This window comes from Phyllobates terribilis, unplaced genomic scaffold (assembly GCF_046119375.1).
Source record: "Phyllobates terribilis strain yellow unplaced genomic scaffold, ASM4611937v1 Scaffold_8__6_contigs__length_399053987, whole genome shotgun sequence".
In the NCBI taxonomy this organism is placed as follows: domain Eukaryota; kingdom Metazoa; phylum Chordata; class Amphibia; order Anura; family Dendrobatidae; genus Phyllobates; species Phyllobates terribilis.
This window is the reverse complement of record NW_027362768.1, coordinates 22,988,017-23,011,350: the sequence shown is the minus strand read 5'-3', so window position 1 is coordinate 23,011,350 and position 23,334 is coordinate 22,988,017. Positions and strand designations below refer to the sequence as shown.

Here is a 23,334-nt window from a genome sequence, read left to right as displayed (position 1 = left end):
TCATCAGTGTGCACGTGTGCGGGACGTTTTGTGGCCTGTGCTTGTGCTACCGGCAAAAAACGGGTCTGTGAAAACACACTGACATGTGCACAGACCCATAGTTATGAATGGGTCTACATCTGTATGTGTCTCCAGTACGTGTGGAAACTGTCACCACAAGTACTAGGGACACTGACGTGTGAAGGGGGGGCCTTAGAGATAGTCGTCTACACTTTAGACTATTTGTGCCTGGGAATCGTAGCACACTAGTTGAAGAGTAATACTTAGAAATTATGAAAAATTAAAAATAATTACATGCTGATGTCTAAGTAAAACTCTTCTACATGTATAGCCTTTATTATGGTCGCCTCCATCACACTTTAGAAGTGCACACATACTTCCCCATCGGCCTTTGTTCATGCCTTCTAGTCAATACTGCAGTCCACTGGCAGAGCACAGGCATAGTTATCGGAGATGAGCTGGAGATTGCAGTACTATAAGTCCACAGATTGATTGAATGTTTTGTTTTATTGACACAGGACTGACACTTATGGTTGTTATTATTACACTTGATTGAAACAGCTGTTTATTAAGTATATATGAACTTTGGCATTATTTGTGTTCTATTTATAGCATATTTAATTACCGTATTTTTCAGACTATAAGACGCACTTTTTTCCTCCAAAATTTTGGAGGAAAGTGGGGGGTGCGTCTTATAGTCCGAATACTATATACCTGGCTGTACGTGGTGGTGGGTGTGGGGGAGCAGCAGTGGGAGATCAGCGTGGCACAGGAGGCAGCAGCCGCCTGCTGCAGCCTATGCTGAGCCCGCTACTAAAGAAAATGAATATTCCCTGCTCCCCACGCCCATGGACGTGGAGAGCAGTGACCATTCATTTTCCTTAATAGCCGGAACACTGGAGCCGCAGCATGGCTCCTGCTGCGCTCTGCGGTCTGTGTGCCCGCTATTAAAGCTCATGAATATTCCCTACAACCCACTTCCATGGGTTGTAGTGAATATTCATGGTCTGTAACAGCAGGCACACTGACTGCACAGCGGCAGCAGGAGCCGCGCTGCGATACAGTGTGCCGGCTATTGAAGAGACTGAATGATCACTGCTCCCCACGCACAGAGTCTCGGCGTGGGGAGCAGTGACTATTCCAGCTTAGCGTCTCACATTGTGAGGGCGCATGGCGGGGACGCCATGCGCGGCTCACACAGTGAGGGTGTCGGCAGCAGAGCGTGACAGTGCTGGAGGAGAGAGGAGGGGAGTATGATTTTTTTTTGTTTTTTGTGGGCAGAGTGATGGGGGCTCAATGGGTGCCATGCATACCAGGATGGGGGCTCAAGGGGTGCCATGCATACCAGGATGGGGGCTCAAGGGGTGCCATGCATACCAGGATGGGGGCTCAGAGGGGTGCCATGCATACCAGGATGGGGGCTCAGAGGGGTGCCATGCATACCAGGATGGGGGCTCAGAGGGGAGCCATGCATCATGCATACCAGGATGGGGGCTCAAGGGGTGCCATGCATACCAGGATGGGGGCTCAGAGGGGTGCCATGCATACCAGGATGGGGGCTCAGAGGGGTGCCATGCATACCAGGATGGGGGCTCAAGGGGTGCCATGCATCATGCATACCAGAATGGGGGCTCAAGGGGTGCCATGCATACCAGGATGGGGGCTCAAGGGGTGCCATGCATACCAGGATGGGGGCTCAAGGGGTGCCATGCATACCAGGATGGGGGCTCAGAGGGGTGCCATGCATACCAGGATGAGGGCTCAGAGGGGTGCCATGCATGCCAGGATGGGGGCTCAGAGGGGTGCCATGCATACCAGGATGGGGACTCAAGGGGTGCCATGCATACCAGGATGGGGACTCAAGGGGTGCCATGCATACCAGGATGGGGGCTCAAGGGGTGCCATGCATACCAGGATGGGGGCTCAAGGGGTGCCATGCATACCAGGATGGGGGCTCAAGGGGTGACAGGCATACCATGATGGGGGCTCAGAGGGGTGACAGGCATACCATGATGGGGGCTCAGAGGGGTGCCATGTATACCAGGATGGGGGATCAAAGGGTGCCATGCATACCAGGAAGGGGGATCAAGGGGTGCCATGCATACCAGGATGGGGGACCAAGGAGTGCCATGCATACCAGGATGGGGGACCAAGGAGTGCCATGCATACCAGGATGGGGGATGAGGGCAAGGTATACCAGGATGGGATGGGGGCCACGTATAACAGGAAAGAGTCATACATACCAGGAAGGAGGATATTAACAGAATTGTGGGACATTACCCCAATACCAGTGTCAGCAGCAGACCCTCTCCCCCATAACAGGGCATCATGACCACATTTTTTGCTTAATTTTTTTCCCTATTTTCCTCCTCTAAAACCTAGGTGCGTCTTATAGTCCGAAAAATACGGTATATACTTTTTCCTATATGAATGTACTTAGATAAATAATTGTAATTCATTACTAATTACAGGAACACAGTAATTACCCTCACTGAATGATTTTAATTACACTATGTAATAAAAAAGCATGTAAAATTATCCCAGTATTTGACCATGTAACACTGCCCGAGAAAGGCTCCACATAGAGAGCTGAAATGTAGCTGGTGTGGGTGAATAACAGTCAGATAGGCCATGGCCCCACTATCAGTATTCGCTCAGTATTTTACTCAGGAGTGGGAGCCAAAACCAGGAGTGGGTGATAAATGCAGAATTGGTGACTTGTTTCTATTATACCTTTTCTCTGACTTTTCCTCACCTGGTTTTGGCTCCCACTTCTGAGAAAAAATACTGACCGAATACTGACCAAATACTGATAGTGGGGCCGTGGCCAAATACTGATAGTGGGGCCTTGGCCAAAGAAAAATAAAGGCAGGACTTTTCATGCAAAAATGGGTGATAAGTCCACAAGGTTGCACACAAAGCCAAAATATAGGGGAAGCACTACAAGGTCAGATGGTGAGAAAACGGATTTTAATCAGTCCATGCAATGTTTCAACTCAAAATAGTAGAGCCTTCCTCAAGCATCACATAAGGTGGAGTGAAGACATATTACAGCCAGCAATGAAGGTGTTATAAACATATTAACTAGCCAATTAAAGTGAAACTAACATAATATAGCATAAAAAATACACAAGGGTAAAACATATCCCAAGTCACAAGAAGTGCAAAGAATACACTATCAATTGTAATTAATGATGTACATATGCAAATTGCCTCTTCAGAGAGGAAGAGGAATTGAACTCTGGTGCCATCTACCTATTGAAAGCAGCAATCCAAAAAGTCAATATTGACCCTTTAATAAGCCTTGCCATGTGCCTTAAGATAAAAGTCAAACCAGAATCTCAATTTGCAGACACTGTTTTGGGGTAATGTCCCTCATCATTGCAAAGTATGAGATCTGATTCGGCTAGGTGAGAAGCTTAAGACTGGGATCTAAGGGGTAAGGTTTCTACTTGTGGAGAGTGACAAGCCAGGCCAAGCCTGGTATGTCAGATTGAGGAGACTTAGGCGCCATGCACGCTCCTCTGGGAAATTAAATATGCAAATTGCCTCTTCAGAGAGGTTTAGATATAGCTTATATCCTAAGTCATGTGGTAAGGCTAGTTAGAGTCGATATTGACTTTTAGGATTGCTACTTCCAATAGGTGGCACTACAGTTCTAGTCCTCTTCCTCTCTGAAGAGTCAATTTGCATGCATGCGTATAAGTCTCCTCACTCTGACATGCCAGGCCTGGTTTGTCACTCTCCACAAGAAGAAACAGTACCCCTTAGATCCCAGTTGAAACCAGTAGTTTACAGTACAGACCAAAAGTTTGGACACACCTTCTCATTTAAAGATTTGTCTGTATTTTCATGACTATGTAAATTGTACATTCACACTGAAGGCATCAAAACTATGAATTAACACATGTGGAATTATATACTTAACAAAAAAGTGTGAAACAACTGAAAATATGTCTTATATTCTAGGTTCTTCAAAGTAGCCACCTTTTGCTTTGATGACTGCTTTGCACACTCTTGGCATTCTCTTGATGAGCTTCAAGAGGTAGTCACCGGAAATGGTCTTCAAACAATCTTGAAGGAGCTCCCAGAGATGCTTAGCATTTGTTGGCCCTTTTGCCTTCACTCTGCGGTCCAGCTCACCCCAAACCATTTCGATTGGGTTCAGGTCTGGTGACTGTGGAGGCCAGGTCATCTGGTGTAGCACCCCATCACTCTCCCTCTTGGTCAAATAGCCCTTACGCAGCCAGGAGGTGTGTTTGGGGTCATTGTCCTGTTGAAAAATAAATGATGGTCCAACTAAACGCAAACCGGATGGAATAGCATGCCGCTGCAAGATGCTGTGGTAGCCATGCTGGTTCAGTATGCCTTCAATTTTGAATAAATCCCCAACAGTGCTACCAGCAAAGTACCCCCACACCATCACACCTCCTCCTCCATGCTTCACGGTGGGAACCAGGCATGTAGAGTCCATCCGTTCACCTGTTCTGCGCTGCACAAAGACACGGTGGTTGGAACCAAAGATCTCAAATTTGGACTCATCAGACCAAAGCACAGATTTCCACTGGTCTAATGTCCATTCCTTGTGTTCTTTAGCCCAAACAAGTCTCTTCTGCTTGTTGCCTGTCCTTAGCAGTGGTTTCCTAGCAGCTATTTTACCATGAAGGCCTGCTGCACAAAGTCTCCTCTTAACAGTTGTTGTAGAGATGTGTCTGCTGCTAGAACTCTGTGTGGCACTGACCTGGTCTCTAATCTGAGCTGCTGTTAACCTGTGATTTCTGGTGACACGGATAATCTTATCCTCAGAAGCAGAGGTGACTCTTGGTCTTCCTTTCCTAGGGGGGGTCCTCATGTGAGCCAGTTTCTTAGGTAGCGCTTGATGGTTTTTGCAACTGCACTTGGGGACACTTTCAAAGTTTGCCCAATTTTTCGGACTGACTGACCTTCATTTATTAAAGTAATGAGGGCCACTTGTTTTTCTTTACTTAGAATTTGTATTATGGAAAGAAAAAAGCAGCTAACAGTCTATTCAGTAGGACTATTAGCTGTGTATCCACCTGACTTCTGCACAACACAACTGATGGTCCCAACCCCATTTATAAGGCAAGAAATCCCACTTATTAAATCTGACAGGGCACACCTGTGAAGTGAAAACCATTTCCGGTGACTACCTCTTGAAGCTCATCAAGAGAATGCCAAGAGTGTGCAAAGCAGTCATCAAAGCAAAAGGTGGCTACTTTGAAGAACCTAGAATATAAGACATATTTTCAGTTGTTTCACACTTTTTTGTTAAGTATATAATTCCACATGTGTTAATTCATAGTTCTGATGCCTTCAGTGTGAATGTACAACTTTCATAGTCATGAAAACACAGAATAATCTTTAAATGAGAAGATGTGTCCAAACTTTTGGTCTGTACTGTACATACACTATATAAAAAGACACAAATGCATGGTTTTCTCAATAATCTGGCATAAAATCAGAATAAAACTTTCCCGATTTAGGTCAATTAGGATTACCATAATTTTTTATATTTTCCAAATGCCAGAATAATGAGAGAGAGAGAATGTTTTAAGGCATTTGTATTACTTACTGCAAAGTCAATAGTCAATTCTGCCAACCTGTGCCAGGAGAATACCAGTTAGTTAATTACCTCGTACAGTAGACATCCTAATGACCAAATATCAGATTTGAAGTTGTATCCGTTTTCATGTATCCTCTCTGGTGACATGTAGTATGGGGTTCCCACTGTAAACAGACATTATGGTGTAAATTGATAGTATCCTTTCAGAATATAAAAAAATATACCAAAATGTATGTATTTTCTTAACGCTTACAAAACAATCACATAATATTCCTATCTAGAAACAGGTACAATATCCAACGTTTAGACAAGATGGCTCTATAGTCATCCCTTTAAAATGTTCTTCTGTTAATTCTACAGGAACGAGGTGATCGATTGTACATACGTTATACACCCCTACAATTTAGAGGCTTTCAGTGGTGCTGTATGGAGTATCCTGGAAAAAATAAGTTACTATACCTTTATATTCTGCACAAGATTTTTGTCTGTCAAATCACTGTTTCATATTTTATTTGTAAATGCATTTTATGTCAAATATATTTTCTTAAAGAAAAATCAAAAATATGGATTACCCAAGAAAAATTATGCTGCTTAAACCATAGGGGCTAAATGTGGACATATATATTAGACTAAGGCTTCATTCACAAAACCGATTTTTCCACGTACGAGGAAAAACAGACAAATTATTCTGATCAGTGTGGTACAAGTGTCATCTGATTTTCTTGTAAGTCAAGAAATTAAAAAAAATAAAAAAAATATCCCCACGTTTTCCATTCTGACAGTCAGTGAAAATTGGACGGCACTCTGATGTTATTGGAGTGCGGTCCAATTTTTTCATGGACCCATTGACTTGCATTGCTGATTTTGATCCAACCCTCACCGGGCTACATAGCCCATGCGGTGTTTTCGTCCTCTCTATGGCAAACTGAGAATATGCAAATACCGCATGCACTACAAACTGCTGGCCATTATTCCGGACGCAATCATGGCCTAAGCCAGGGTATTTAGGGAGTATCAGGATACAATTAGGTTACGACCCTTTGGGAAAGCCAAGGCGAAACGGTGTTGTTGGGGTGGTAGCCGGGTCAGCCACAGGTCTGCAGCAACAGTAAGTGGAAACACTAATTAATTATCTCTCTATTTGATCCTATGTCTCTCTGATCTCCCCTATTATATAGAATGTGATTAAACTATATGATCAATACTGAGTGTTGAAATGCTTGGTAAACTATAGGCACTTGCACTATTACTTATAACCACAGCATTCCCAAGTTCTAACCCCTTATTAGTACTATGCACTTTAAAATCAAATATAATTTTTCCTGATACTCTTTAAACACTTAATTTTCATTATAATTAGGGAGGTAGACCTTATTTAAAATTTAGACCTGTTTTGCTGCCTGTTCGCTACAACATGACACCTCAAGCTTATTTTAATGAATGTAATTTTATATTATACAAATAAAAAAAATTATGAATTGATTGGTGCCTCATTTAATGGGGATATGACTCTGTTATTGTTTCTCTGATTATGTGATGCTAGTCTAGACAATCTGCCGTCAATGTAACCTAGATCATGAAAAAAATTAAAAAGTCTTAAGGTGCCCAAAGATCCTACCAGTCTTCCATTTCTCCAATAATTTAGTTACTCATTAAGCAGTTACTGTACATTATGGCAGCAACTTCCCAATAAAGGCATGACCCCAAGTTGGAGTACTTCTCCCACGTAGACATACAGACAGTATTGAAAACTTACAAAAAATGTATATATCTCTAAGTAGTCAGACTAGTGCTGTCACATTTTCTGAGAGCAAATAAAAAGGCTTCATTTTATGGGGCACTTGTAATTCTTTCATTATACTCCTGGTAAAATGTTCTTCTACCGTAGGCCAATCTCATGAATTGCTTTCTCCCCTTTAAATTTTAACAACGCAGCCATAAAATAAATAATCAGTGGTTATGATGGCAGCGGGTTCTTTTAATGTCAGTGGCAGGGTTAAAGGTCGTCATAACAGGAAACTCCTGAAAGCTACGTGAAATTAATAGTGTGTGCCCCAATACAGGTTAATAAGGCTTTCCGGAGGGGGCTGTGGGTTTCACAGCTGACACATGGTATCAGACAGGGCAGTAAAACACCCGCTCACTACCCGTGCCTCTCAGGACGGCTTACCTAAAGAATGTGCAGCTGTGGTTTTGGAGCTGAAGAAGCGGCCCAAACCTAAATCCCCCAGCTTCACCACGCCTGTGGCTGTTATAAACACGTTGGCTGGCTTAATATCTGGGGAGAAAAACAAGTTTAGGTAAGAAGACAAACGCACAAATAAGACAATTCAGGAGGAAATCATGTGGACTGATACCAAACAATGTATTCCGCTGGTGACCAAAGAGAATTTCTGTATGTACCTAGAGGCAAGTGCACACTATTTATTTTTCACATCACATTGAAAATTATAAGAATGTATTTAAACAAACTAATAAAAACATAAAAGCAACTATAACCAACAAACAAAAATTGTGAAGTCTACTTGCTCTGGGACATTTTTGCTTATCTACATACATGAGTGACGTCCGGTGTTACTGTACAAGAACATTGTTTGAAGAGTTTCTAAAGTTGAAAGCAAACATTGAAATACTTGTACATAGCGTCATGCAACAGACGGCAGTAGTAACACTAATCTGTATTTACACATGTACATACATAATACATTAAAACACAGCCTATTTGGGCCTTTAGGAAACACCATTCACCCCCCACCACCCTCACCCAGAGGGAGAGCTGAAACCTTTTTATTTTTCCATCACCTTATTTTGTGCAATACAAGCTGTATTTTAAATGGCATCATTTTGGGGTTGATATACTTTAATGATTCTTTTACTTGCATGTTATTTTTTTTAGGATGTGGGAGGGTTGATGGATAATTATCTTAAAGAAGTACTCCCATTAAGTTTTTTTTTTCCATGTTATATAGGGTTAGGGTGAGTATATGAATATACTCACCTACCCCCCCCCCACTCTCTCCAGCGCCATTCTGCTCCTCTTCTCAGTGACGTCACCACTCAGCAGACTCTCCGGGTCACTCTAGGCTCTATGAGACGGACGTCTATTTTACAATGCACACCTATGGGGCCTTGCTCTGACGCTCCATAGACTTACACTGGAAAAGCCACTTCCAGTTCACGCAGAACGCAGTGTGACCCAGAGAGTCTGCAGAGCGGTGACCTCACTGAGAAGAGGAAAGGGAGAGTGCTGGATCCCAGAGAGAGAGAGTGGCAGTAGGGGAGTATATTAACACACTACATGACATACACAAATAATGAACATAAAAAAACTTAATGGGAGTGCTTCTTTCATTTTACATTGATGTGTCATCAAAAATCTCTTCTTTAAACAAGACTATGTGAAATCTATTTTTAAATATTTTTGATGTAGCTGTTAATTTAACATATTGCGTACAATATTTAAAAAAATAAAACAAAAAAATCATAAATCTAAAGTTACACACTGATCGCCAAGTCGAATACTAGACTCACATTTCCTGTTTTGTACACAACTTTTCAGCAGTTATTAGTACAGGCAGAATTTTATAAATTGCAAAAAGGATAATAAAATATTACAGATTAAAATAGCATCATATATTTTATATATATATAGTACAGACCAAAAGTTTGGACACACCTCATTTAAAGATTTTTCTGTATTTTCATAACTATGAAAATTGTACATTTACACTGAGGGCATCAAAACTATGAATTTACACATGTGGAATTATATGCTTAACAAAAAAGTGTGAAACAACTGAAAATATGTCTTATATTCTAGGTTCTTCAAAGTAGCCACCTTTTGCTTTGATGACTGCTTTGCACACTCTTGGCATTCTCTTGATGAGCTTCAAGAGGTAGTCACCGGAAATGGTCTTTCAACAATCTTGAAGGAGTTCCCAGAGATGCTTAGCACTTGTTGGCCCTTTTGCCTTCACTCTGCGGTCCAGCTCACCCCAAACCATCTCAATTGGGTTCAGGTCTGGTGACTGTGGAGGCTAGGTCATCTGGCGTAGCACCCCATCACTCTCCTTCTTGATAAAATAGCCCTTACACAGCCTGGAGGTGTGTTTGGGGTCATTGTCCTGTTGAAAAATAAATGATGGTCCAACTAAACACGAAGCGGATGGAATAGCATGCCACTGCAAGATGCTGTGGTAGCTATGCTGGTTCAGTATGCCTTCAATTTTGAATAAATCCCCAACAGTGTCACCAGCAAAGCACCCCACACCATCACACCTCCTCCTCCATGCTTCACGGTGGGAACCAGGCATGTAGAGTCCATCCGTTCACCTTTTCTGCGTCACACAAAGACACGGTGGTTGGAACCAAAGATCTCAAATTTGGACTCATCAGACCAAAGCACAGATTTCCACTGGTCTAATGTCCATTCCTTGTGCTCTGTAGCCCAAACTTGTCTCTTCTGCTTGTTGCCTGTCCTTAGCAGTGGTTTCCGAGCGGCTATTTTACCATGAAGGCCTGCAGCACAAAGTCTCCTCTTAACAGTTGTTGAACAGATGTGTCTGCTGCTAGAACTCTGTGTGGCATTGACCTGGTCTCTAATCTGAGCTGCTGTTAACCTGCGATTTCTGAGGCTGGTGACTCAGATAAACCTAGCCTCAGAAGCAGAGGTGACTCTTGGTCTTCCTTTCCTGGTGCGGTCTTCATGTGAGCCAGTTTCTTTGTAGCGCTTGATGGTTTTTGCAACTGCACTTGGGGACACTTTCAAAGTTTGCCCAATTTTTCGGACTGACTGACCTTCATTTATGAAGTAATGATGGCCACTCGTTTTTCTATACTTAGCTGCTTTTTTCTTGCCATAATACAAATTCTAACAGTCTATTCAGTAGGACTATCAGTTGTGTATCCACCTGACTTCTGCACAACACAACTGATGGTCCCAACCCCATTTATAAGGCAAGAAATCCCACTTATTAAACCTGACAGGGTACATCAGTGAAGTGAAAACCATTTCCGGTGACTACCTCTTGAAGCTCATCAAGAGAATGCCAAGAGTGTGCAAAGCAGTCATCAAAGCAAAAGGTGGCTACTTTGAAGAACCTAGAATATAAGACATATTTTCAGTTGTTTCACACTTTTTAGTTACGTATATAATTCCACATGTGTTAATTCATAGTTTTGATGCCTTCAGTGTGAATGTACAATTTTCAAAGTCATGAAAATACAGACAAATCTTTAAATGAGAAGGTGTGTCCAAACTTTTGGTCTGTACTGTATATATATATATATATATATATATATATATATATATATATATATATATATATATATATATATATATATATATATATATATATATATATATATATATATATATATATAGTGTAATGCAGAGGCATGCGGCATTACTGTAATGGTCCAGGATGTGTTTTGGCTGACCATGTACCTTCCCCTCAGGTGACTGGTCACATGACTGTGACATAGCACAGGTCCTGTGCACACAGAATGTCTGATCACATGACTGTGACATCAGCACAGGTCCTGGGTGCATTGGAAGATATATAAACCCTGGTAGTTTTGAGACAGGGCGTGTATAATAAACTGCTGGAGTGTGAAAACTGGAAAAAGGTGGCTGGTGTGCTTTAACCCCTTAAGCCCCGCGGGTGGTTTGCACGTTAATGACCGGGCCAATTTTTACAATTCTGACCACTGTCACTTTATGAGGTAACTACTCTGGAACGCTTCAACGGATCCCCCTGATTCTGAGAATGTTTTTTCGTGACATATTGTACTTCATGATTGTGGAAAAATTTCTTCGATATCACTTACGTTTATTTGTGAAAAAAACGGAAATTTGGCGAAAATTTTGAAAATTTTGCAATTTTCAAAATTTGAATTTTTAAGCCCTGAAATCAGAGCGATATGTCACACAAAAGAGTTAATAAATAACATTTCCCACATGTCTACTTTACATCAGCACAATTTTGGAACCAAAATTTTTTTTTGTTAGGGAGCTATAAGGGTTAAAAGTTGACCAGCGATTTCTCATTTTTCCAACAAAATTTACAAAACCATTTTTTTAGGGACCACATCACATTTGAAGTCACTTTGAGAGGTCTTTATGACAGAAAATACCCAAAAGTGACACCATTCTAAAAACTGCACCCCTCAAGTTGCTCAAAACCACATTCAAGAACTTTATTAACCCTTCAGGTGCTTCACAGGAATTTTTTGAATGTGGAAGAAAAAAATGAACATTTAACTTTTTTTCACAAAAATGTTACTTTAGACCCAATTTTTTTTATTTTCACAGGGGTAACAAGAAAAAATGGACCCCAAAATTTGTTGTGCAATTTCCCCTGGGCACGCAGATACCCAATATTTGGGGAAAAAACACTGTTTGGGCGCACGGCAGGGCTCGGAAGGGAAGGAGCGCCATTTGACTTTTTGATTGTAAAATTTGCTTGAATAATTAGCGGACGCCATGTTGTGTTTGGAGAGCCCATGTGTGCCCAAACTTTGGAGCTCCCCCACAAGTGACCCCATTTTGGAAACTAGACCCCCCAAGGCACCTTTCTAGATGCATAGTGAGCACTTGGAACCCCCAGGTGCTTCACAAATTGATTCGTAACAATGAAAAAGTGAAAAAAAAAAAACACTTTTTCATTTTTATGAATCATTTGTGAAGCACCTGAGGGTTCCAAGTGCTCACAATGCATCTAGATAGGTGCCTTGGGGGGTCTAGTTTCCAAAATGGGGTCACTTGTGGGGGAGCTCCAATGTTTGGGCACACAGGGACTCTCCAAATGCAACATGATATTTGCTAACAATTTGAGCCGACAATTTGCTAGCGGATATCATGCTGCATTTGGAGAGTCCCTGTGTGCCCAAACATTGGAGCTCCCCCACAAGTGACCCCATTTTGGAAACTAGACCCCCCAAGGCACCTATCTAGATTCATAGTGAGCACTTGGAACCCCAGGTGCTTCACAAATTGATTCATAAAAATGAAAAAGTGTTTTTTTTTTTTCACTTTTTCATTTTTACGAATCAATTTGTGAAGCACCTGGGGGTTCCAAGTGCTCACTATGCATCTAGAAAGGTGCCTTGGGGGGTCTAGTTTCCAAAATGGGGTCACTTGTGGGGGAGCTCCAAAGTTAGGGCACAGAGGGGCTCTCCAAACGCAATGTGGTGTCCGCTAACAATTTGAGCCGATTTTCCATTCAATTTGTTAGCGGATACCATGTTGCATTTAGAGAGTCCCTGTGTGCCCAAACATTGGAGCTCCCCCACAAGTGACCCCATTTTGGAAACTAGACCCCCCAAGGCACCTATCTAGATTCATAGTAAGCACTTGGAACCCCAGGTGCTTCACAAATTGATTCATAAAAATGAAAAAGTGTTTTTTTTTTCACTTTTTCATTTTTACGAATCAATTTGTGAAGCACCTGGGGGTTCCAAGTGCTCACTATGCATCTAGATAGGTGCCTTGGGGGGTCTAGTTTCCAAAATGGAGTCACTTGTGGGGGAGCTCCAATGTTTGGGCACACAGGGGCTCTCCAAACGCAACATGGCGTCCGCTAACAATTTGAGCCGATTTTCCATTCAATTTGTTAGCGGACACCATGTCGCGTTTGGAGAGCCCGTGATGTGCCTAAACAGTGGAGCTCCCCCACAAGTGTCCCCATTTTGGAAACTATACCCCTCAAGGATTTTATTAAGGTGTATAGTGAACATTTTGAACCCAGAGGTACGGCACATTATTTGTTTACATTAGGTCATCATATTGAATAAGTTGTCATTATTCTTGAGCGCAAGTGCTCGCTACTTGAGTTTGCATCGGGTACTCAGGTATGCACCATGTACAGCGTGTGCTCGAGTGACATGCTCGAGTCCCTGCTCCGCATGTTTCACGGTTATTAGACACCCAAAAAAAAACATGCGGGGATCGCTCGTGCATGGCAGGCAATCCCCGTAAAGTTTTTTGGCCGCGAAGCATATGGGGCAGAGACTCGAGCATGTCACTCAAATACCCACGATACTCAATGCATACCAGAGCACCCGATGCAAACTCAAGTAGCGAGCACTTGCTCTCAACACTAGTCGCCATATCGTCATCTTTTTTTCTTACTTTTGAAAAAAATCCCAACCCCAGCCCTAACCCTAGCACAACCCTAGCCCCAGCACAACCCTAGCCCCAGCACAACCCTAGCCCCAGCACAACCCTAGCCCCAGCACAACCCTAGCCCCAGCACAACCCTAGCCCCAGCACAACCCTAGACCCAGCACAACCCTAGCCCCAAACCCAGCCCTAGCCCCAAACCCAGCCCTAACCCTAGCCCAAGAGTTTATTTTTGACGCCGTTCCTTGTGCGGTATAAGTGATTAGACGACTTTATTCTTCGGGTCGGTGTGATTACAGCAATGCCAGAATCATATGGGGTTTTTATGACTGACAGCTGTCACACACTAAAAGACGCATTTTTTGTAAAATCTAGTTTTTGCATCGCCATATTTTGAGAGCTATAATTTTTCCAGATTTTGGCAGACAGTCATGTGACGGCTCGTTTTTTGCGGGATGACTTGACGTTGTTATTGGTGCCATTTTCAGGCACGTGACATTTTTTGATCGCTTTCTATTCCGATTTTTGGGAGGCAGAATAAACAAAAACCAACAATTCAGGAATTGTTTTTTTTTATTTTTTTTTTTTATTCTGTTCCGCGTGTGGTAAAATTGATGAGGTAGCTTTATTCTTCGGGTCAGTACGTTTACAGCGGTACCACATTTGTATCATTTTTCTATGTTTTGGCGCTTATACACAATAAAAGCTATTTTATAGAAAAAAATATTTTTTAGTATCGCTTTATTCTGAGAGCTATAACTTTTTTATTTTTCGGCTGATGGAGCTGTATGGCGGCTTGTTTTTTGCGGGACGAGATGACGTTTTCAGCGGTATCATTTTTATTTATATGCGTCTTTTTGATCGCGTGTTATTCCACTTTTTGTTTGGCGGTATGGTGATAAAGCATTGTTTTTTGCTTTGTTTTTTTTTTTTTTTTTTTTTTTTACCGTGTTCACTGAAGGGGTTAACTAGTGGGACAGTTTTATAGGTCAGGTTGTTCCGGACGCGGCGATACCAAATATGTGTACTTTTATTGTTTTTTTTTTATTTTTTTTATAATAATATTTATTGATGGGTACATTATATTTTTATTTTTGGTGTATTATTTATTTATTTTTTTTTTATAATATTTTTGCACATTTTTTTTTTTTTTTCCACTTTCACACAGTTTATACACTTTATTACTTTGTCCCACTCTGGGACTTTCACTTTTTTTTTTCTGATCGCCTGCATGGCACAGGAATGGAGCACCATCCCTATGCCATGAAGGCTGTCAGAAGTGCACAGTGTGAAGATTGCTTGGAGATGCACTGCGCATGTCCAAGCAATCTTCCTGCTCTCTGGTGACCCGGATGTTGTCATGACGACATCGGGTCGTCATGGCAACACCCGGGAAGCCTTTGCAGACAGCGCTGGAAGCCGGAAGAGGAGGTGAGTATCGCCGATCACCTCCCCTTGCCCCCGCAATGCCGCGATCGACTTCGATCGCAGCATCGCGGGGGTTAATGTGCTGGGAGCGGTGCAGGACCGCTCCCTGCACATAGTACCAGGTGTCAGCTGTGACAATCACAGGGAGCGCTGAGCGGGAAGACACCGACAACGCTGGCGTTCGGACCCGAGCAGCGGGCAGCAGGTGAGGAGAAGGGAGGTGAGTATTTGATTTTTTTTTTTTTTAATGTATGGAGGCATGGGGCAGTATAAAGAGAAGGGGGGGGGGGCATCCTGCATTATAAAGAGAAGGGGGGGGGCATCCTGCATGGGGCATTATAAAGAGAAGGGGGGGGGGGCATCCTGCATGGGGCAGTATAAAGAGAAGGGGGGGGCATCCTGCATGGGGCAGTATAAAGAGAAGGGGGGGGCATCCTGCATGGGGCATTATAAAGAGGGGGGGTGACATCCTGCATGGGGCATTATAAGGTGGGGAACAGCCTGCATGGGGCAGTATAAAGAGAAGGGGGGGGCATCCTGCATGGGGCATTATAAAGAGGGGGGGTGACATCCTGCATGGGGCATTATAAGGTGGGGAACAGCCTGCATGGAGCATTATAAAGAGAGGGGGGGGGGGCATCCTGCATGGGGCATTATAAAGAGAAGGGGGGGGGCATCCTGCATGGGGCATTATAAAGAGAAGGGGGGGGGCATCCTGCATGGGGCATTATAAAGAGAAGGGGGGGGGCATCCTGCATGGGGCAGTATAAAGAGAGGGGGTGACATCCTGCATGGGGCATTATAAAGAGGGGGGGGGACATCCTGCATGGGGCATTATAAGGTGGGGAACAGCCTGCATGGAGCATTATAAGGGGGGGCAGCCTGTATGGGGCATTATGTGGGGGAGAACAGCCTGCATGGAGCATTATAAGGGGGGGCATCCTGCATGGGGCATTATAAAGAGGGGGGGGTGACATCCTGCATGGGGCATTATAAAGAGGGGGGGGACATCCTGCATGGGGCATTATAAGGTGGGGAACAGCCTGTATGGGGCATTATGTGGGGGGGGGGTAACAGCCTGCATGGAGCATTAAAAGGGGGGGGGCGCCTGTATGGGGCATTATGTGGGGGGGAACAGCCTGCATGGAGCATTATAAGGGGGGGCATCCTGCATGGGGCATTATAAAGAGGGGGGGGGCATCCTGCATGGGGCATTATAAAGAGGGGGGACGACATCCTGCATGGGGCATTATATAGAGGGGGGGGTGACATCCTGCATGGGGCATTATAAGGTGGGGAACAGCCTGCATGGGGCATTATAAAGGGGGGGGCAGCCTGCATAGTGCATTATGTGGGGGGGAACAGCCTGCATGGAGCATTATAAGGGGGGGCAGCCTGTATGGGGCATTATGTGGGGGGTAACAGCCTGCATGGAGCATTAAAAGGGGGGAGCCTGTATGGGGCATTATGTGGGGGGTAACAGCCTGCATGGAGCATTATAAGGGGGGGGGGGGGACAGCCTGTATGGGGCATTATGTGGGGGGTAACAGCCTGCATGCAGCATTATATGGGGGCCAGTATCCTGTATGGAGCGTTATAAGGGGACCGGTATCCTGTATGGAGCGTTATAAGGGGACCGGTATCCTGTATGGAGCGTTATATGGGGGCCAGTATCCTGTATGGAGTTTTATAAGGGGACCAGTATCCTGTATGGAACGTTATATGGGGGCCAGTATCCCGTATGGAGCTTTATAAGGGGACCAGTATCCTGTATGGAGCCTTATATGGGGGCCAGTATTCCGTATGGAGCCTTATATGGGGGCCAGTATTCCGTATGGAGCCTTATATGGAGGCCAGTATTCCGTATGGAGCCTTATATGGGGGCCAGTATTCCGTATGGGCATAATATGGGGGCCAGTATTCCGTATGGAGCCTTATATGGGGGCCAGTATTCCGTATGGAGCCTTATATGGGGGCCAGTATTCCGTATGGAGCCTTATATGGGGGCCAGTATTCCGTATGGAGCCTTATATGGGGGCCAGTATTCCGTATGGAGCCTTATATGGGGGGCCAGTATTAGTGTTGAGCCACCCCCGTAGTGTTCGGGTTCGGTTCGGTTCGTCGAACACCGGGATGTTCGAGGAACTGTTCGTCGAACTGTTCGTCGAACACCTTAGAACACCGTCGAACACCGTTAAAACCAATGGCAGGCAAACAAAAACACATAGAAAACACCTTCAAAGGTGTCGAAAAGCTGACAAACTGCTCAGAAGACGCTTTCTTTAAAAAAGCCGGCCGGCAATTCAGCAGCGGCAAACACCGGTACCCGACAATTTAGACAAGAAGGAATAGAGCCTCACACATAGATTAGATAGATAGAAACATGTCAGTCACATATATATGAAGTAGAGTGACAATGTTGCTTACTGTACTTGTCATTTAGTGTAAAGGATTTATTAAAAAAAATAATAGTGTTTTCATGCACCGTCTCTTTAAAAAAGCCGGCCGGCAATTCAGCATCTGTACCCGACAATTTAGAATAGAAGGAATAGAGAATCATACATAGATTAGATAGATAGAAACATGTCAGTCACATATATACGAAGTACAGTGACAGTGTTGGTTACTGTACTTGTCATTTAGTATTAAAATCAAGGATTTATTATTAAAAAAAATTGGCGTGGGGTTCCCCTTAATTTTAGTCTCTAGCGGAGGTTAAGCAGACAGCTGGGGCAGATGTTTGAAGCCTGGGAAGGGGGTAATACCCACGGAGCTTCCCAGGCTACTAATATGAGCCCCCAGCTGAATACATAGCCTTTACTAGCTATTAAAATGGGGGACCCCCCCAAAAAAATGACGTGGGGTCCCCCCTAATTTAATAGCTAGCAAAGGCTAGGCAGACAGCTGGGGGCTGATATTAATAGCCCAGGAAGGGAGCCATGAATATTGGCTCCCTCCCAGGCTAGAAACACCAGCCGTCAGCCGCCCCAGAAATGGCGCATTCATAGGATGCGCCAATTCTGGCACTTAGCCTCGCTCTTCCACACTGCCCTGTAGCGGTGGCAGGGGGTAATAGGGCTGGGGTTGATGTCAGCTTATAATGCCAGCTGACATCAAGCCCAGGTTAGTAATGGAGAGGCGTCTATAAGACACCCCCATTACTAACCCCATAGTCAAAGTTAAAAGAAAACACAAACACCCAGAATAAAGTCCTTTAATTGAAATAAAGACACAATCCTTTATTGTTCTAAATTAAACCATACTTACCATCACGCCCATTCCAGCTGAAGCCAACGATCTCCTGCAATAAAAGAAAAATAATAAAGCAACATCATCCTTACCTTTCCATGGTTCCCACGACAGCTTCAGCTCTGCTACATCGAGATGATAGGCTGGACCGCAGCAGAACGCTGCCATCCAGCCTGTCATCCCGCAGACACTGAGAAGCGCAGGCATGCTTGCGCTCTGCAGTGTCTGGCTGTGACGGCATAAAGATGAGACGAGTTCACGTCCAATGAACTCGGCGCACCTCATGCACGTCACTGACAGCGTGGGAAAATTCTCACGCTGAAGCGCTGAGTGCAGGAGAATTCTCTCACGCTGTCAGTGACGTGCATAAGGTGAGCTCATGTCCAATGAACTCAGCTCACCTCCTGCACGTCACTGACAGCGTGGGAGAATTCTCCTGCACTCAGCGCTTCAGCGTGAGAATTCTCCCACGCTGAAGCGCTGAGTGCAGGAGAATTTTCCCACGCTGTCAGTGACGTGCATAAGGTGAGCTCATGTCCAATGAACTCAGCTCACCTCCTGCACGTCACTGACAGCGTGGGAGAATTCTCCTGCACTCAGCGCTTCAGTGTGAGAATTCTCCCACGCTGAAGCGCTGAGTGCAGGAGAATTTTCCCACGCTGTCAGTGACGTGCATGAGGTGAGCCGAGTTCATTGGACATTAACTCGGCTCATCTGGATGCCCTCACAGAGAGACACTGTGGAGCGCAAGCAAGCCTGCGCTTCTCAGTGTCTGCGGGATGACAGGCTGGATGGCAGCGTTCTGCTGCGGTCCAGCCTGTCATCTCGATGTAGCAGAGCTGAAGCTGTCATGGGAACCATGGAAAGGTAAGGATGATGTTGCTTTATTATTTTTCTTTTATTTCAGGAGATCGTTGGCTTCAGCTGGAATGGGCGTGACGGTATGTATGGTTTAATTTAGAACAATAAAGAATTGTGTCTTTATTTCAATTAAAGGACTTTTTTCTGGGTGTTGTGTTTTTTTGAAATACTTTACTAGAAATTCATGGTGGTCATGTCTAATATTGGCGTGACCCCATGAATTTTGGGCTTAGGGCCAGCTGATAATGCCAAGCTGGCCCTAACCCCTTTATTACCCAGTGAGCCACCGCATCAGGGCCCTGGATGAGTTGGGTACAGCGCCAGAAGATGGCGCTTCTATGAACGCGCCATTTTCCGGGGTGGCTGCGGACTGCAATTTGCAGCGGGGGTGGCCCAGAAAGCTTGGGCCTCCCTGCGCTGCGGATTCCAGCCCCCAGCTGCCTAGTTGTACCTGGCTGGACACAAAAACAGGGCGAAGCCCCACGTCAATTTTCTTTAAATTATTTCATGAAATAATTAAGAAAAAAAGGGCTTCCCTATATTGTTGTGTCCGGCCAGGTACAAATAGGCAGCTGGTGGTTGGGGGCAGCCCGTTCCTGCCTGCTGCACCTGACTGGACACAAATATAGTGCGAAGCCCCACGTCAATTTTTTTTTAATTATTTCATGAATTTCCTGAAATAATTTAAAAAAATTGAAGTGGGGCTTCGCACTATATTTGTGTCCAGCCAGGTATAGCAGGCAGGAATGGGCTGCCCCCAACCACCAGCTGCCTATTTGTACCTGGCCGGACACAACAATATAGGGAAGGCCTTTTTTTCTTAATTATTTCATGAATTTCATGAAATAATTAAAAAAAATTGAAGTGGGGCTTCGCACTATATTTGTGTCCAGCCAGGTACAGCAGGCAGGAACGGGCTGCCCCCAACCACCAGCTGCCTATTTGTACCTGGCCGGACACAACAATATAGGGAAGGCCTTTTTTTCTTAATTATTTCATGAATTTCATGAAATAATTAAAAAAAATTGAAGTGGGGCTTCGCACTATATTTGTGTCCAGCCAGGTACAGCAGGCAGGAACGGGCTGCCCCCAACCACCAGCTGACTATTTGTACCTGGCCGGACACAACAATATAGGGAAGGCCTTTTTTTCTTAATTATTTCATGAATTTCATGAAATAATTAAAAAAAAAAATACGTGGGGCTTCGCCCTATTTTTGTGTCCAGCCAGGTACAACTAGGCAGCTGGGGGCTGGAATCTGCAGCGCAGGGAGGCCCAAGCTTTCTGGGCCCCCCCCCGCTGCAAATTGCAGTCCGCAGCCACCCCGGAAAATGGCGCGTTCATAGAAGCGCCATCTTCTGGCGCTGTACCCAACTCATCCAGGGCCCTGGTGCGGTGGCTCACTGGGTAATAAAGGGGTTAGGGCCAGCTTGGTATTATCAGCTGGCCCCAAGCCCAAAATTCATGGGGTCACGCCAGTATTAGACATGACCGCCATGAATTTCTAGTAAAGTATTTAAAAAAAACACAACACCCAGAATAAAGTCCTTTAATTGAAATAAACACACAATTCTTTATTGTTCTAAATTAAACTATACTTACCATCACGCCCATTCCAGCTGAAGCCAACGATCTCCTGCAATAAAAGAAAAATAATAAACCAACCTCATCCTTACCTTTCCATGGTTCCCACGACAGCTTCAGCTCTGCTACATCGAGATGACAGGCTGGACCGCAGCAGAACGCTGCCATCCAGCCTGTCATGCCGCAGACACTGAGAAGAGCAGGCATGCTTGCGCTCCTCAGTGTCTCGCTGTGACGGCATCCAGATGAGCCGAGGTCATGTCCAATGAACTCGGCTCACCTCATGCACATCACTGACAGCGTGGGAAAATTCTCACGCTGAAGTGCTGAGTGCAGGAGAATTCTCCCACGCTGTCAGTGACGTGCATGAGGTGAGCTCATGTCCAATGAACTCAGCTCACCTCATGCACCTCACTGACAGCGTGGGAAAATTCTCCTGCACTCAGCGCTTCAGCGTGAGAATTCTCCCACGCTGTAAGTGACGTGCATGAGGTGAGCCGAGTTCAATTGACATGACCTCGGCTCATCTTTATGCCGTCACAGAGAGACAATGTGGAGCGCAAGCAAGCCTGCGCTTCTCAGTGTCTGCGGGATGACAGGCTGGATGGCAGCGTTCTGCTGCGGTCCAGCCTGTCATCTCGATGTAGCAGAGCTGAAGCTGTCGTGGGAACCATGGAAAGGTAAGGATGAGGTTGCTTTTTTATTTTATTTTTATTACAGGAGATCGTTGGCTTCAGCTGGAATGGGCGTGACGGTAAGTATGGTTTAATTTAGAACAATAAAGAATTGTCTCTTTATTTCAATTAAAGGACTTTATTCTGGGTGTTTGTGTTTTTTTTAACTTTGACTATGGGGTTAGTAATGGGGGTGTCTTATAGACGCCTCTCCATTACTAACCTGGGCTTGATGTCAGCTGGCATTATAAGCTGACATCAACCCCAGCCCTATTACCCCCTGCCACCGCACCAGGGCAGCGTGGAAGAGCGAGGCTAAGTGCCAGAATTGGCGCATCCTATGAATGCGCCATTTCTGGGGCGGCTGACGGCTGGTGTTTCTAGCCTGGGAGGGGGCCAATATTCATGGCTCCCTTCCTGGGCTATTAATATCAGCCCCCAGCTGTCTGCCTAGCCTTTGCTAGCTATTAAATTAGGGGGGACCCCACGTCATTTTTTTGGGGGGGTCCCCCATTTTAATAGCTAGTAAAGGCTATGTATTCAGCTGGGGGCTGATATTAGTAGCCTGGGAAGCTCCGTGGGTATTACCCCCTTCCCAGGCTTCAAACATCTGCCCCAGCTGTCTGCTTAACCTCCACTAGAGCCTAAAATTAAGGGGAACCCCACGCCAATTTTTTTAATAATAAATCCTTTATTTTAATACTAAATGACAAGTACAGTAACCAACACTATCACTGTACTTCATATATATGTGACTGACATGTTTCTATCTATCTAATCTATGTGTGAAGCTCTATTCTGTCTGTTATAAATTGTCGGGTACCGCTGCTGAATTGCCGGCCGGCTTTCTTAAAGAGACGGTGCATGAAAACACTATTATTTTTTTTAATAAATCCTTTACACTAAATGACAAGTACAGTAAGCAACATTGTCACTGTACTTCATATATATGTGACTGACATGTTTCTATCTATCTAATCTATGTGTGATTCTCTATTCCTTCTATTCTAAATTGTCGGGTACCGCTGCTGAATTGCCGGATGGCTTTTTTAAAGAGACGGTGCATGAAAACACTATTATTTTTTTTGATAAATCCTTTACGCTAAATGACAAGTACAGTAAGCAGCACTTTCACTGTACTTCATATATATGTGACTGACATGTTTCTATCTATCTAATCTATGTGTGAAGCTCTATTCTTTCGGTTCTAAATTGTCGGGTACCGGTGTATGCCGCTGCTGAATTGCCGGCTTTTCATGTTTCACTGTTGGCACTGTTCCCATCGATTTGGGCAATCACTGTAATGCCACAACCACCATGGCTGTGGCATTACAGTGAGTGGCAGACAATCCCTGCATGATTTGTGCTCTAAATAGCGCCAGACATGCAGGACACGCTTTTGGTGCACGAACAGTTATCGAACATAACCTCGAACAGCCGAATTTTTTGCAAATCGTTCGGGTTCGTCGAACAACTCGAACACCGCCCAAAACAGCTCGAATTTGAGATTGGCGAACAGTTCTAGTCGAACACCGCTCATCTCTAGCCAGTATTCCGTATGGGGCCTTATATGGAGGCCAGTATTCCGTATGGGGCCTTATATGGAGGCCAGTATTCCTTATGGGGCCTTATATGGGGGCCATTATTCCGTATGGGGCCTTACATGGGGGCCAGTATTCCGTATGGGGCCTTACATGGGGGCCAGTATTCCGTATGGGGCCTTACATGGGGGCCAGTATTCCGTATGGGGCCTTACATGGGGGCCAGTATTCCGTATGGAGCCTTACATGGGGGCCAGTATTCCGTATGGAGCCTTACATGGGGGCCAGTAT

General features: G+C 44.6%; 1 protein-coding gene across 1 annotated transcript in view; it reads right to left on the bottom strand.

Moving 5' to 3' along the window:
• The window catches only part of NEK7 (NIMA related kinase 7), a 128,049-nt gene that overhangs the window by 23,137 nt on the left and 81,578 nt on the right, over window positions 1-23,334 (bottom strand). The window contains exons 7-8 of the mRNA XM_073642880.1: window positions 7,755-7,862; window positions 5,654-5,748 (exon numbers count right to left, since the gene is read on the bottom strand). Coding sequence (XP_073498981.1) covers window positions 5,654-5,748; window positions 7,755-7,862 — 203 coding nt within the window. The remainder of the gene's footprint in view (window positions 1-5,653; window positions 5,749-7,754; window positions 7,863-23,334) is intronic.